The sequence below is a fragment of the Mangifera indica genome, chromosome 10 (genome assembly GCF_011075055.1).
Source record: "Mangifera indica cultivar Alphonso chromosome 10, CATAS_Mindica_2.1, whole genome shotgun sequence".
Lineage (NCBI taxonomy): Eukaryota > Viridiplantae > Streptophyta > Magnoliopsida > Sapindales > Anacardiaceae > Mangifera > Mangifera indica.
In genome coordinates, this window is record NC_058146.1 from 16,836,996 (window position 1) to 16,849,958 (window position 12,963).

Sequence of the window (12,963 nt, forward strand, 5' to 3'; positions counted from 1 at the left end):
AAGCTGGAGGTATTATCTCTGGTAAATAGTAACTTAATAGGAACTATTCCAAACAGCTTGGGGCTATGTGGAATGCTTCGTTTTCTTCTGTTGTCGAACAACCAATTGCAAGTACATATTCCGAGAGAAATTGGGAACTGGACATTAATCAAGGATCTATATCTAAGTTGGAACAAATTAACAGGTAAATAATAAAACTCTCTCAAAACTTTCATGTTATTATAAATTTATTTCATTTTGTTATAAATGTAACACTTCTAATTATATCTCATATTACTGAAACATAAAGGAGTTGTTTGATATGTATAAGCATCTTAGATCATTTGCAGATGTTAAGATAAGATTAATTAAATAATTTGTCAATTAAAAAGTTGTCAAGATGTGCAAAATCATAATGAACTTTGTGTTTAAAGCTGAAAATATTATGATGTTAAAATAATTCGATTTACAAATTGAGCTATCATACTTTTAGGTGAGATACCATATGAAATTGGAAATCTTCACAATCTTGAGCACTTGGTACTTGCACATAACCAGCTAGTTGGCTCTGTCCCAGCTACTGTATTCAACATTTCAACAATGCAAGGACTTTCATTATATGGCAATCAACTCTCTGGAATTCTTCCATCAGTTGCAGACTTTCCAAACCTTAAAGGTCTTTACTTGTGGAGGAATAATTCTAGTGGGCTGTTTCCCAATTTCATCACCAATGCTTCCAAGCTCTCCTGGATAGATATCTCATCTAACTCATTCTCAGGCTTCATTCCTAATACATTTGGCAATTTAAAAAACCTTGAGATACTAGATTTAGGAGATAATTACCTCATATCTACTCCTGATTTGAGCTTTATTTCCAATTTGACAAATTGCAAGAGTTTAAGAGCTCTAGCATTAGACCAAAATCCAATAAATAGCGTCCTTCCAGGTTCCATAGGGAATCTTTCTATTTCTTTGAAAAAATTTTACATAAATGGTTGCAACATTGGTGGCAAAATTCCCAAAGAAATTGGAAACTTGAAAAAATTGCTAAAACTACAATTACAAGATAATGAATTAACTGGACCAGTTCCAGTTACCATGGATGGATTGCAGAGCCTCCAAGGTTTGTATCTTCAAAATAATAAATTTGAAGTACTCATCCCAGATGTATTTTGTCATTTAAATGTGTTGAATGAGTTGAATTTGAGTGGAAACAATTTCTATGGAGCCATACCTGCATGTATTGGCAATCTCACTACACTGAGAATATTGTCTTTAAGTTCAAACAGGTTAACTTTTTCTATACCATCAATGTTGTGAATCTTAAGGATCTCTTGTACTTAGATTTGTCATCAAATTTTCTGGATGGATTTCTTCCATTAGACATCGAAAATCTTAAGGTTGCCATAGCTATAAATCTGTCAAGGAATCTTTTTTCAGAAGAGATTCCAATTGTCATTGGAAGCCTAGAAAATCTGCAATCTCTCTCCTTAGAGTACAACAAATTAGAAGGCTCCATTCCTGAAACATTTGGCAACATGAAAAGCCTGGAACTTTTAGATTTATCTAGAAACAACCTTTCTGGATTGATTCCCAAGTCTTTGGAGACACTCATATATCTCAAATATCTAAATTTATCTTTCAACCAATTAAGTGGCGAAATTCCCAGAGGAGGGTCTTTCAAAAATTTCTCAGCTAAGTCATTTATAGGGAATCTTGCATTGTGTGGAACTCCTTAACTACAAGTTCCACCATGCAAAAAAAGCAATCCTCAAAAATTGAGGACTAAAATGGTTTTCCTGTCGATTCTTCTACCAACAAGCATTGCAATCGTTTTAGTTGTCCTAGTTCTTATGATCCGAAAAAAGAGAACAAGGCCACCTACCAATGTTGACATCTTTCCAGGAGGAACATGGAGAAGAATTTCTTACTTGGAACTTATGAGGGCAACAAATGAATTTAGTGAGAACAATCTACTTGGCAAAGGAAGTTATGGTTCAGTTTACAAAGGAAGATTAGATGAGGGAATGGAGATTGCAGTAAAGGTATTCCACTTGGATTTTGAAAGAGCTCTTACAAGTTTTGAAGTTGAATGTGAAGTAATGAGAAGTCTTCGTCATCGAAATCTTGTCAAAATCATCAGCAGCTGTTCAAATGGTGAATATAAATCTTTGATAATGGAATACATGCCTAATGGGAACCTGGGGAAATTGTTGTTTTATGAGAAGATCAATGTTTTGGACATTTCTCATAGATTGAATATAATGATTGATGTTGCTTCAGCTTTGGAATATCTCCATTTTGGCTATTCAGTCCCAATCGTTCATTGTGATTTAAAGCCAAGCAATGTCCTACTAGATGAAAATATGGTTGCACATTTGAGTGATTTTGGCATTTCAAAGCTCTTAGGTGAGGAAGACTCCATGACACAAACAAAAACCCTTGCGACCATTGGTTATATGGCACCAGGTAATTGTTTCATTATATCAAACTATCACCTTATTCTATTGAATTGATCGAATTTTATTTTTCAATTGAAAACTTATTGATTCTTAGATTTTTATATTAAAGGAATTGAAAGTTTGATTTTTTCAATAGAAAAAAACAAAATTCAGTTTCTTCAATAAAAACAAGCGATAGTTCAATACCTCTATATTCTCCGCATGTTGTTATCATTTTTTTTTGTTTAAACTTTGATTTGTTACTGTTTAAATATGTGGCAATGCAAATGCACATACATGATTACTATGATCAGAATACGGAAGAGAAGGAAAAGTATCTAGAAAAGGAGATGTGTACAGCTATGGTATCATGCTAATGGAAACATTTACAAAAAAGAAGCCAACAAATGAAATGTTTACAGAAGAAATGAGCTTAAGGAGGTGGGTTGGTGAATCATTATGCAGCACAGTGACGCAAGTAGTGGACACAAATTTGTTTATAAGGGATGATGAACATTTCTCAAGCAAGAAAGAATGTATGTCATCTATCTTTGAAAATCCTATTTACCCATCTATAATCGTTTAAATCTGTTAATTTTAAGGGTAAATCGTTATTTTATATTTAATATTAAAAATAAACTTAAATATGATTTCATTTTCCCCCCTAAAAGTTTAAAAACTAACTTTTCTTCCCTAAACTAAGTTTAAAAAAAATCACATTTTTCCCTTAGGGGTTTTGTTTCAAAATCTGATCACCTTCTTCGATGCCATCGTTGGTTGTCTCTCTCTCCTGATGGCTATCCTTCCTTCAACGACTTGCCTCACCTCCACCCTAACCCCTCTAGCGTCTAGAGACGTCGTCTAGGAAGAGGAATCGTCTTCCCAGATGAAGACGAGACGACTCATCTTCCCAGACGACGAAGATGAGATTGATCGATCTCATCTTCGTCATCTGGGAAGACGATTCCTCTTCCCAAAATCAAAATCAAAATCAAACTATGAAACCAACCGACAAAGCTAACACAAAAAACTTTTCCATCTGAATCATCAACTGAAGCGTAAATTTTGGGAAAAAAAATATTGGATGGTTTGTCATTGGCATTGGATCGATTTTAGAGCGCAGCTCTCAATTGATTTCTCCTTAAACCAGCCCATCATAAAGTAATAATGTGTAGGTGGTTCTTGAAGCACATTTTTTGACATTATTTGTATCTATGCCTGCATGATTGGATTTGCTATCTTGAATTCTTTTTGTTTATTTTAATGCATCATCTTTGTGACTATTTTCTTGCTCAGTCAGCATATTATAGCGATATCTGTGTCGGTTCAATTGCATGTCGGCTGGAGAGGAAGGAAGGTGGGAACATTTGGGTTGACATCATGACATTGGGTGTTTTGGCACCATATCGTGGGCTAGGCGTGGTCCAGGTAAAGAAAGGCACATGGAAGAACTTAATGAGAATCTTGTTAACACTGATGAGAATTGGATTGATTGGTGTTATAATTTCTGTCCCTTTGTTTCTCCGTTAATATCGCTGCCTTCCTCATGAATTTGTTCTAGCATTCCACGCAACTCCTGAACCCCTAAAAGTGAAAAATACGGACTGATTTCTCCTTTTACAGGAGTGTAGTTGTTATTTTAATTAATTAAGAGTACAAAAGCAAAGTCATTTTAATTATTTGAATACTTTTTTTAGTTTAAAATATATTAATTTTTTTTCATTATCAAAATATTCTAAAAAATAATAATAATTAACAAAATTAAAAAATAAAAATAAAAATTATGTTATTAATAAACATTAAGAGGATGGTAATAGTATCATATACAGCAAAAATACAAGAAGGCACACTGTTGAATGACCACGCATGCGAGATACTTGGTTTTACTTAATAGATGAGTGTATAAGAAACACTTATCCCAACTCAAGTATTAGATAAATCAAGAAGAAATGAGGTAGTTAGAGAAAATAAATTCATCACAGAGTCACAAATAAAATAAAGAGTTTTTTTAATTAGATACTACAATTAGTAATATAAAATGATTTTATATTATTTAAAAATATAAACAAAATGTGATTTTGATAATCAATTTATAATATACGATCCTCAATTGTATTAATTTGAAAAAAAAATTAAATTAATAAAATTTATTAATTGTTTTTTACTTATTTTTTGTATGTAATTAACAGGTCCAGGTGTTAAGAACCCAGCATGACACAACACAACCATAGGACTTAGTCATGGGTCTATAAAATTTTGCAAGTTGGGTCAACATGAAGATCTATGACTATGTCGATAATGAGCCCGATATGACCCATACATATAATGGATCATGCTAAAATCAGTCCAACACAATCCACTAGCGTCTCTAAGCTATGCAATTATAAATAACATGAAGAAAAGTGAGTTAAAATATAAGAAAATTTGTTAATGCTAAGGACTTTTAATATATATATTAATAAAAATGTCACCAAAAATTTTTATTATTATTTTTTTCATAATGTTTAATATAAATAATATAATTAAAATGCTATCAAACATTCTTATAACGTTAAGTATAACAAATATTATAATACATTATTAATTTTTTAGTGATCTCTATTGCTTTATCTAGAAGGACCCAAATATCTGTAGTAGTTGACGTGTTTTTCTCATTTTAATAACATTCTTCCTGTCTCTTATTCTAGAATAATAGAATGCTTTTCTCTCTCTTTTTCGTTTTACTTTCAAATTAGGGTTTAATCTTCCTGTTAATTTTTTTCTTTTTGTTCAAAATTTTGTGTAAATATTTTTTCTGTCTCATCATTACAACACGTGATTTTTCTTTTGCATTGTTCTCTTACAAATGTCAGCCTATTTAGATCATCTCTGGGTTGTATAATATTCAGTTTGGTGGAGGTACCAAAATTTTTTTAAACCAGATTAAAAAAATAATTTAAAAAATTTTCAATTCATACCAAATTATTTTAGATTTTAAATTAAATCAAATTAAATTAAAAAATATGGTTTAACTTTATTAAAATTATTTATTTTTTAAATATATATTATTTAATAAAATTAACTTAATTATAATTTTTTAAAACATAATATAAATATAAAAAACAAAATTATACGTCTAATTATTTATTAAAAAATTCTATTAAATATAATTATATAACCAAATACAATAATTATTCATATTATTTATATCTATCAATTTTTATCAAATATAGTAATTATTTATACCTAATAATCTTCAATATAATCTATCTTGTGATAATATTTTATTTTTGGTAATTAAAGATTACCTAAACAAAACACATCCTTCGTTTAGAGTTGACAAAACCAAATAAATAGTTTAATCTTGATATATTATCTAACTTTTATATTTGGAAATTCCCTTTTTTTTCTACTCAAATTATCTCTCCAATATTTTTTTATCAAGAATTTTCATTTGAGTTAAATCTTTTTTTTTTAAATTTAATTAATTATATTGAATTGATAAAACATAAAATTTTATAATTATTAAAATAAATAAATCTAAAATATTATTTTAATACACCACATAAAACTTAAACTTAAACTCTCCACCAATCTCGCATCTTTAGCACCGTCTTCTTTCAGTTTTCAAATGTCAACCGAGAATGAATGTGCAATCTTTGGGGTAACATCAAGGTAATTATTCTCAATAGACATGACTTCGATCTCTAATCGGTCAAGCATATGTGATTTAATTAAAATTTAAAAGTAGCTTGACACAAATGAAATTTAAAAAAAAAAAAAGCTCTCGAATGAACAATTTTTTTTAAGGGAAAAGGACAATTTCCTACTTAAGTTTTAGTCTAAATTTAAAATCATATACATGACAAATAAAAAACTCAAATATCTATCTATAGGCTAACTGTTATCCAAATTTTCAATTAGAAACAGAGGTAAGATCATTATTTTACCTATAAATCCTAAAACTGAGAAAATTTATATATTTTTCCCTTAGTTTTGAAAACTCACATTTACCCCCCATTATTAAACTTTGTAAAATTCACTTTCCCCCCTTTCCAGGTTTCATGTGGATGCCTTAGGAAACTGACCAATGATCGGGAAGAAGCGAAAATCTTCTCAAATGATGAACGACCCTTCATTGTCTAGACCGAAAAGAAGAGACGAAGAATAACACTTCATCATCCTTCGTTACGTTGTCTAGATGTGACGACGAAGAATGACTCTTTGTTTTTAAAACCTGGGGGGGGGGGAGGGAATGATATAAATTTTAAGGTCTTAGGGTTTATGGGCAAAATAACAATTTTATCTCTACCTCTAACTGAAAATTTGGATGGCAATTAGTCAATGGATTGGTGTTTGAATTTTTCATCTATCATGGGTATGATTTTGAAATTAGACTAAAATTTAGGTGGTAGTTAGTCCTTTTGCCCTTTTTTAAATATTGACAAAAACACTCGAAAGTCAAGGCAAGGCTTGAAGGTGAAGAAAGTCATCACCGCCTATCATCCAAATTCTGTTAAAATTTTCTATCAATAATAAGAGTAAAAATATCATTTAATAAATAATATTAAAATAAAATTTATCTCATTTTCACCCCCTTAGTTTTAAAAAATAACAAATTTTTTCAAAAACTAAAGTTTTGAAAAATTACCTCTTCTCCACTAGGGTTTTCTTTTTATCTTCATCTCCACCAATGACCAAAATCCATTCACATCTTCATCTCTCTAGCAAAGATTGGCTCAGTCTCTCCCTATCGACGCTCTTTTTGTCGTTCATTGGCATCTTAATTTTCATTCAATTCTCAACAGATCAAAAAAATCAAAGATGGGTTCATCATTGATTCGATCTGTTGCCCTTTCCATCGTTCAACAATGAACCCTCTCCATCACTCATTTCATTTTAGTTTGCTAACTATGTATGAGGTCTACTGAGAAGTCTCTCGATAGTGGTCGAAGATGAACGAGATTCCTAGACTTTCGACTAATATTCGTTTTTGTCCTACAAGATTTAATTGATTTCATCAGTCCTTTTCTTGTCGAGAGTGACAATGCACACTAGAGAAAGATGGCCAATCTCGGAGAAAGTTGTCAAAGTGGATTTTGTCATCGAAAAATGGGAAATTAGTACTTTTCCAACTTTGAGTGGAAGAAAATTGTTAGTTTTCAAATTCAGGGTGAAAATGTGATAAAATTTTAATTTTTTAAATTTTCTTATTAAATGATAATTTTGTCCTTAATTTTATTTGAAGATTTTAATGAAATTTTATTCATAAATGAGAGTTTAGGTTTTTCAAAGTTAGAAATTATAGGAGTGTGACATTACACCGAACTTTGGGTGGGAACAAGACTTTTGGCCTTTTACTTTTATCCCTAAATCCTCCTTGTAAATCATGTGGCGGACGGCCCCATATTGTCTTGGTAATGACACATATTGTATGATAAAATTAATATTATTAAACTAGTGGAAGCTTAGGATAATTCAATCATTAAGCATAGTATCTGTTAAGTAATATATATGATGCAGTATTCCCAAAATCTGGCTTGCGCCTTGCTAGTGATTACAGGTATGACTTCTGAGTTTCATACAATTCACAAATGTATTATTATATAATTACATATTATTTTATTTTTAATTCAGTTAAAATTTAATCCTTCTTCAACATGTTGAGAATTCTTCCTATCAGAGAGTAGTAGTTTTGAAAAGAAAGACGTAGAACAGTAATCTTCACATGCCCAAGCTTCGGAGAACCTTCCTGTACACCCCTTTCATATTTTGTAATTGTCTCAGTTACCCTCAAATCCATCAATTAAGGGAGGTAGCTGAGTCCATTGGAGAATGTAAGGGATATTTCAGGGTTTTCCTAACTGTATCGTCGTGTTTATGCAAGCCTATAAAGAAACCAAGCAAAACTCCTAATATTATCATGTGTGATAACATAGCCATGGGTGCAAGCCTTACCACTTTCGAAAACAACACCGGTGCTGAGCTTCAAGTGAGGTTCTTTAGACCCCTGGTACGACCCGACCGCTTTCGTAATACCATTACAATCAGAGCGGGTGCGAAAGCTAATATATCACGCTCAGATTTACGTTGCAACGACACAGACGACCCAGAAAGCAGTGCAGACCCACCGTCGCAAGCCATTGGATTATCGGACGTGGGAGTATGCCAAGGTGCCGCCGCCACCTAATTCTGGTAATTTTCTTCTTGCTTTGTCATTGTCGTATGTTGAATTTGGGAAAAAATAAATTTGCATGTTTTTGTTCAAACTTCAAATTTTACACCGTTTAGCTTAGTGCAAAAGATGATTTTTTTTTTTCAGTGTGTTAATGGTTCATTTCAAAAGTAAAGCCAGTTGTTGGTCTGCCTTTGTTAGTTTGTTCGTTTGCTTGACAGAACAGTTTATAATTCCCTCATATAATTTACTGGCCGACTACATTTCTATTGATCACCGGGGCAAACTTTACTATCACATACCGCGTCACATGGTAGACTGGGAGTGGAGGAAGAGAAGCATAATATTTGAACTTGGATTATAATCGGCTGACATTATGTGTTTTCAGGTTTTCAACCTGCTACTTCATGAAGACCTCTTTTTCTATTCTCTTATGCTTTTCTTTTTGTTTTGGCAATTTTCTTTGTTCTGTTGTAGATTTACGAACTTTGAATTATTGAAGTTGTTAATGCTTAATGATTTTGATTCTGCATAATTTATTGGTTGCATTTTGTTTCAAATATGTGTAAATATGTTATCCTTTTTAATAATGAGCAATTTGTAATTCCTTTTTTTTCAGAAGGTTGACAAATTTCAAGATTTAGAGTCAGAGTTGAGGATTAGAGGATATAGTGTCATTTGGAAAGCGAGTTTTGAAATGCAATCTTTGCCTTATTTTCTTATGTTTTCTAACCCAGAAGATCTAGAGTCAGAGTTGGGGAATTTGATACTCTCATTTTCAACTAGCTTAGACATTAATCATAACAGTTAGATGTTTTAAAGACTAGAAAAAATATTTTATTTTGTCGAGAGTCAGAGTGTAACTTTGTTTTAGTTTTCTATAGATGCGAACTGGAAATGCCATTGATGGATGTGCAATCTTTTGGCGAACATCAAGGTAATCATTCTCAATTTTGCAAGCCTTTGATTTTTTAACTAGTCAATATCCACGGAATGTCTAGTCTGCTACACTGCTAATAATTAATGGCCAGATTTCGTTGATCATGATACCAATTTTTTTAAACTAGAGGTTGCTGTCTTCCTGTTGTTATAAGTCTTGTTCAATTTTGCAGTAGTTGGCTTACTTTTATTAATTAATTTTCTTGGTTCATGGCAATAGCACTTCTTTGGAACATATAGTCTCTTTTCTTTTAAGCTCCACCCTGACTATGAGATGTTGACATTTAGTGCAGCAAAGTCATGGTTAGTAGTCCTAAAGTACCCCTGGGTGAAGGTAGAATGAAGGTTTAGAGTCATGTAGCCCTTTAGATTGTAGAAATTCCTGTTTAATGGGAGCAGTTGTAATTATAGTAATAATTATGTGTTTGGGTTCAATTTATAATTTTTATTTCCAGTTTCAATAATATGGTTTTTACTTCTTGTTTGTATATAGGGATATATTTTACTAAAAATGTTTTCTTTTATAGATTCCTTCTTTCTACAGAAGGTTGGATTCACAACTTTAATACATTCTAAACGATTTTAAATTATTTGTTTTTCTTTAAATTCAGAAGTAGACTCTAATTTTGTATATTTGAAAACGGCTATTCGCACACTATTCATTTAGAACTAGCCTGGAATTGCTTCATGATTATTGTGCTAAAACTTGTCTCCACAGGCAACGTTGATTTGTCCAATCTTCTTTCAAGCATGGATGATCAGATAGCGAAAGCCAAAGAGGAAGCTTTAAGCCTAAAGGAATTTTGGACAAGGTAGAGAAGTGGAAGCTGCATCTAAGGAAGAAAAGTGGCTTGATGGTAATTAGCATTAATAAACTACTTATGTGCCAGTGCAATATGGTTGGGCTATTAGTTCACAGATTTGATCTTTAAACTACTAATGCCGAATTTATATTGACATGCAAGATTATTTTAATGTTTTAGTATCCCAGAAAAGGAAATATAAGTTAAATGATATCTGGTGATGCATCAAATATGGGACCATTGCATTATTTTCTTGGATTAAAAGTTGTGCAAGATGCAAGTGATATATTTCTATGTCAAAGGAAATATGTCACAGATCTCTTAAAGAGAATTGGTATGTTCAATTGCAAAGCTGTCAAGACTCCTCTCAATGCAGATAATAAGTTGTTCTTAGAAGATGGAGTAGAAAAGGCAAATGAAACATATTTCAGAACCTGATAAGAGGACTAATGTTTTTGACAAACACGGGACTAGATCTCATGTTTGTTGTAAGTCTCATCTCTACTTACATCCATAGCCCAAGCAAACACAATCTTGGACCAGCCAAAAGAATTCTGAGATATGTCAAGTGAACAACACAATCAATTATGGTATCGGGTGTGAGAACAGTGCAAAGAACTGTCTTCTAACCTTCACTAATGGTGATTAGGCTGGCTATATAGATGATACGAAAAGTGCAACTAACTATATTTTTTGTTTTGGAGTTTAAGCTATTTCATCAATGTTAAAGAAGCAATAAGTCACAGCCTTATCTAGCATGGAGGCAGAATATATAACTGCTACAACCATAACTTGTCATGTAGTTTGGATTAGAAGAATATTGTAGGATTTGAAGCATGGGCAGGTTAAACCAACAACAATTTTTTGTGGCAACAATCCTCCATTGATATCTAATATGAACCTTGGGAGAATTACACCTAAAAAACTAGCTATTGAAATTTGAAAGTCCAAGCCATATAAACCCACACTAGAAGTCTGTACTTTCCAATGTGAGATTCAAGTCTCATACCTCCTTACTAGCCCTATGTAAACACTGCAATGTCGACGTCACCACCCAAGTCGTGCTATTGTAACTAGGAAACATGGTGTACAATTGCAACAAAGAAAGATAGTGCTGGCTCTGATACCAAATGATATGAATTTTAGAAAAATCAAACTTCAAAAGCTAGCTATTGAGATTGGAAAGCCTAAAGTCATATAAATCTCACACTAGAAACTCATACTTTTTAATATGAGATCTAAGTCTCATACCTTGCAACTGGAATCCTAACAATATCATAAAGGATCTAGTTTATGGAGGAAGAAACAAGCACACGGAGACATGGTTTTATTTCATCAAGGAATTTGTTGCTAAAGGAGAAATTAAATTGCAGCATTGCAAAACTGTAGGCCAACCAACTATCATCTTGACCAAAATCTTAACTGAAGACAAAGTTAAAAAGCTATGAAGTATGTTTGGAGTTGTTCTTCTTGTTTGAATTAAAGAGGAAGGTTGGAGTTGAATAATTCAAAGTTGTTTTCTACGCAGTTGTTAACATGTTCTTAGTTTGTCTTACTTTTTTTGGAGATTTTTACTTAATGATAATGGGTTAGTTGGTTAGTAATTAAGTGCTCAAATTTGTATGTACCACATATTAGTCTTTCTTCCCGATTTGTGTTTTCTTTTTTTTTTTTGAACTAATTGTTTTATGCTTTTTGTTAACTTTACTTTTGGCTTGATGTCCAAGGTTTCAATTTTCCTTTCAATTTCTGACTCTTCCCTGCTTAGTTTAAGAACTTAAATCCTTGAAAGTCTTCTGAGTGTTAAATTTGAAGAGATTGAAAGGGAGTTGTTGCTTCATGAATTTTAGTAGAAGAGCCTAAGAAAGAATCCGGCTTGTTTAAATTATAAGGACATATGATTCTCATTGTCAGAAAGTTTTGAACACATTACTGTACTTCAAAGTTTTGGTGATGGAAAGTTATCAATGCTTCTACTATCGAAATAAGGGCTCCTGGAAGACATCTAACCTTTTATACGAGTTTGAAATTTCTGGCACTAATCTATAGTTTTAATTAGCATAATGTTAGCTTATCACAAATATATTTATGTGTTCCATCTCTTACTTATAGCTACTTTAACAATAAATTTGTTTATACATAGAACATTTTATCTTGTCACTTACGAGTATGAAAAACTTTCACATGTGGTGTTTAGTCAACATTTTTTATTTATACCAAAGAGTTCTTCTCATCTTTTTTCATTTATGATATGTATTGTTCAAATTCTAGGCTTTCATTACATAACCTAATGTCACTTTCTGCCTTGGTTGCCCTGAAATTCTTAAGTAGATATTTTCCATGTTATAATGGCTAGTTATTTTGGTCTCCATAGGTAATGTTGATTTGTCCAATCTTCAATTTCAAGCATGGATGATCATTGTCTTTTAAACAGGAAGGAAATTTTGGACAAGGTAGAGAAACAAGAACAGGCATCTGAGGAAGAAATGTGGCTACTCTATTTATTTGAAGTAATAAACTGTTATTCTGTTCATTTCATTCTTTTCTTTCTCCTTTCTCATATCCATAGGATGAAAATCGATATAGTGTTGGTAGAAGAGCACAAAAGAATCTGAAACATGCTGAGAAGGCTCGAATTCTTGTCAGC

General features: G+C 31.9%; 2 protein-coding genes across 2 annotated transcripts; both read left to right on the forward strand.

The window, feature by feature from the left end:
* The first annotated feature begins 579 nt into the window (after positions 1-579).
* Positions 580-2,943, forward strand: LOC123226814 (putative receptor-like protein kinase At3g47110). Its single transcript, XM_044651330.1, has 3 exons — positions 580-1,272; positions 1,308-2,448; positions 2,735-2,943. Exons 1-2 carry the CDS (start codon positions 580-582, stop codon positions 1,716-1,718), a joined length of 1,104 nt encoding a protein of 367 aa, XP_044507265.1. The 3' UTR covers positions 1,719-2,448; positions 2,735-2,943.
* Positions 1,770-8,589, forward strand: LOC123226815 (receptor kinase-like protein Xa21). Its single transcript, XM_044651331.1, has 4 exons — positions 1,770-2,448; positions 2,735-2,956; positions 7,923-7,962; positions 8,187-8,589. Exons 1-4 carry the CDS (start codon positions 1,770-1,772, stop codon positions 8,587-8,589), a joined length of 1,344 nt encoding a protein of 447 aa, XP_044507266.1.
* The last annotated feature ends 4,374 nt before the right edge of the window (positions 8,590-12,963 follow it).

Bases quoted from the DNA above. Each gene is read 5' to 3' on its own strand.
- LOC123226814 (XM_044651330.1), top strand. From the start codon at position 580: ATGCAAGGACTTTCATTATATGGCAATCAACTCTCTGGAATTCTTCCA. The intron at 1,273-1,307 runs ACTTTTTCTATA...GTGAATCTTAAG, and splicing joins CTTTAAGTTCAAACAGGTTA to GATCTCTTGTACTTAGATTT.
- LOC123226815 (XM_044651331.1), top strand. From the start codon at position 1,770: ATGGTTTTCCTGTCGATTCTTCTACCAACAAGCATTGCAATCGTTTTA. The intron at 2,957-7,922 runs GTATGTCATCTA...TATATGATGCAG, and splicing joins TTTCTCAAGCAAGAAAGAAT to TATTCCCAAAATCTGGCTTG. The intron at 7,963-8,186 runs GTATGACTTCTG...TAATTGTCTCAG, and splicing joins CGCCTTGCTAGTGATTACAG to TTACCCTCAAATCCATCAAT.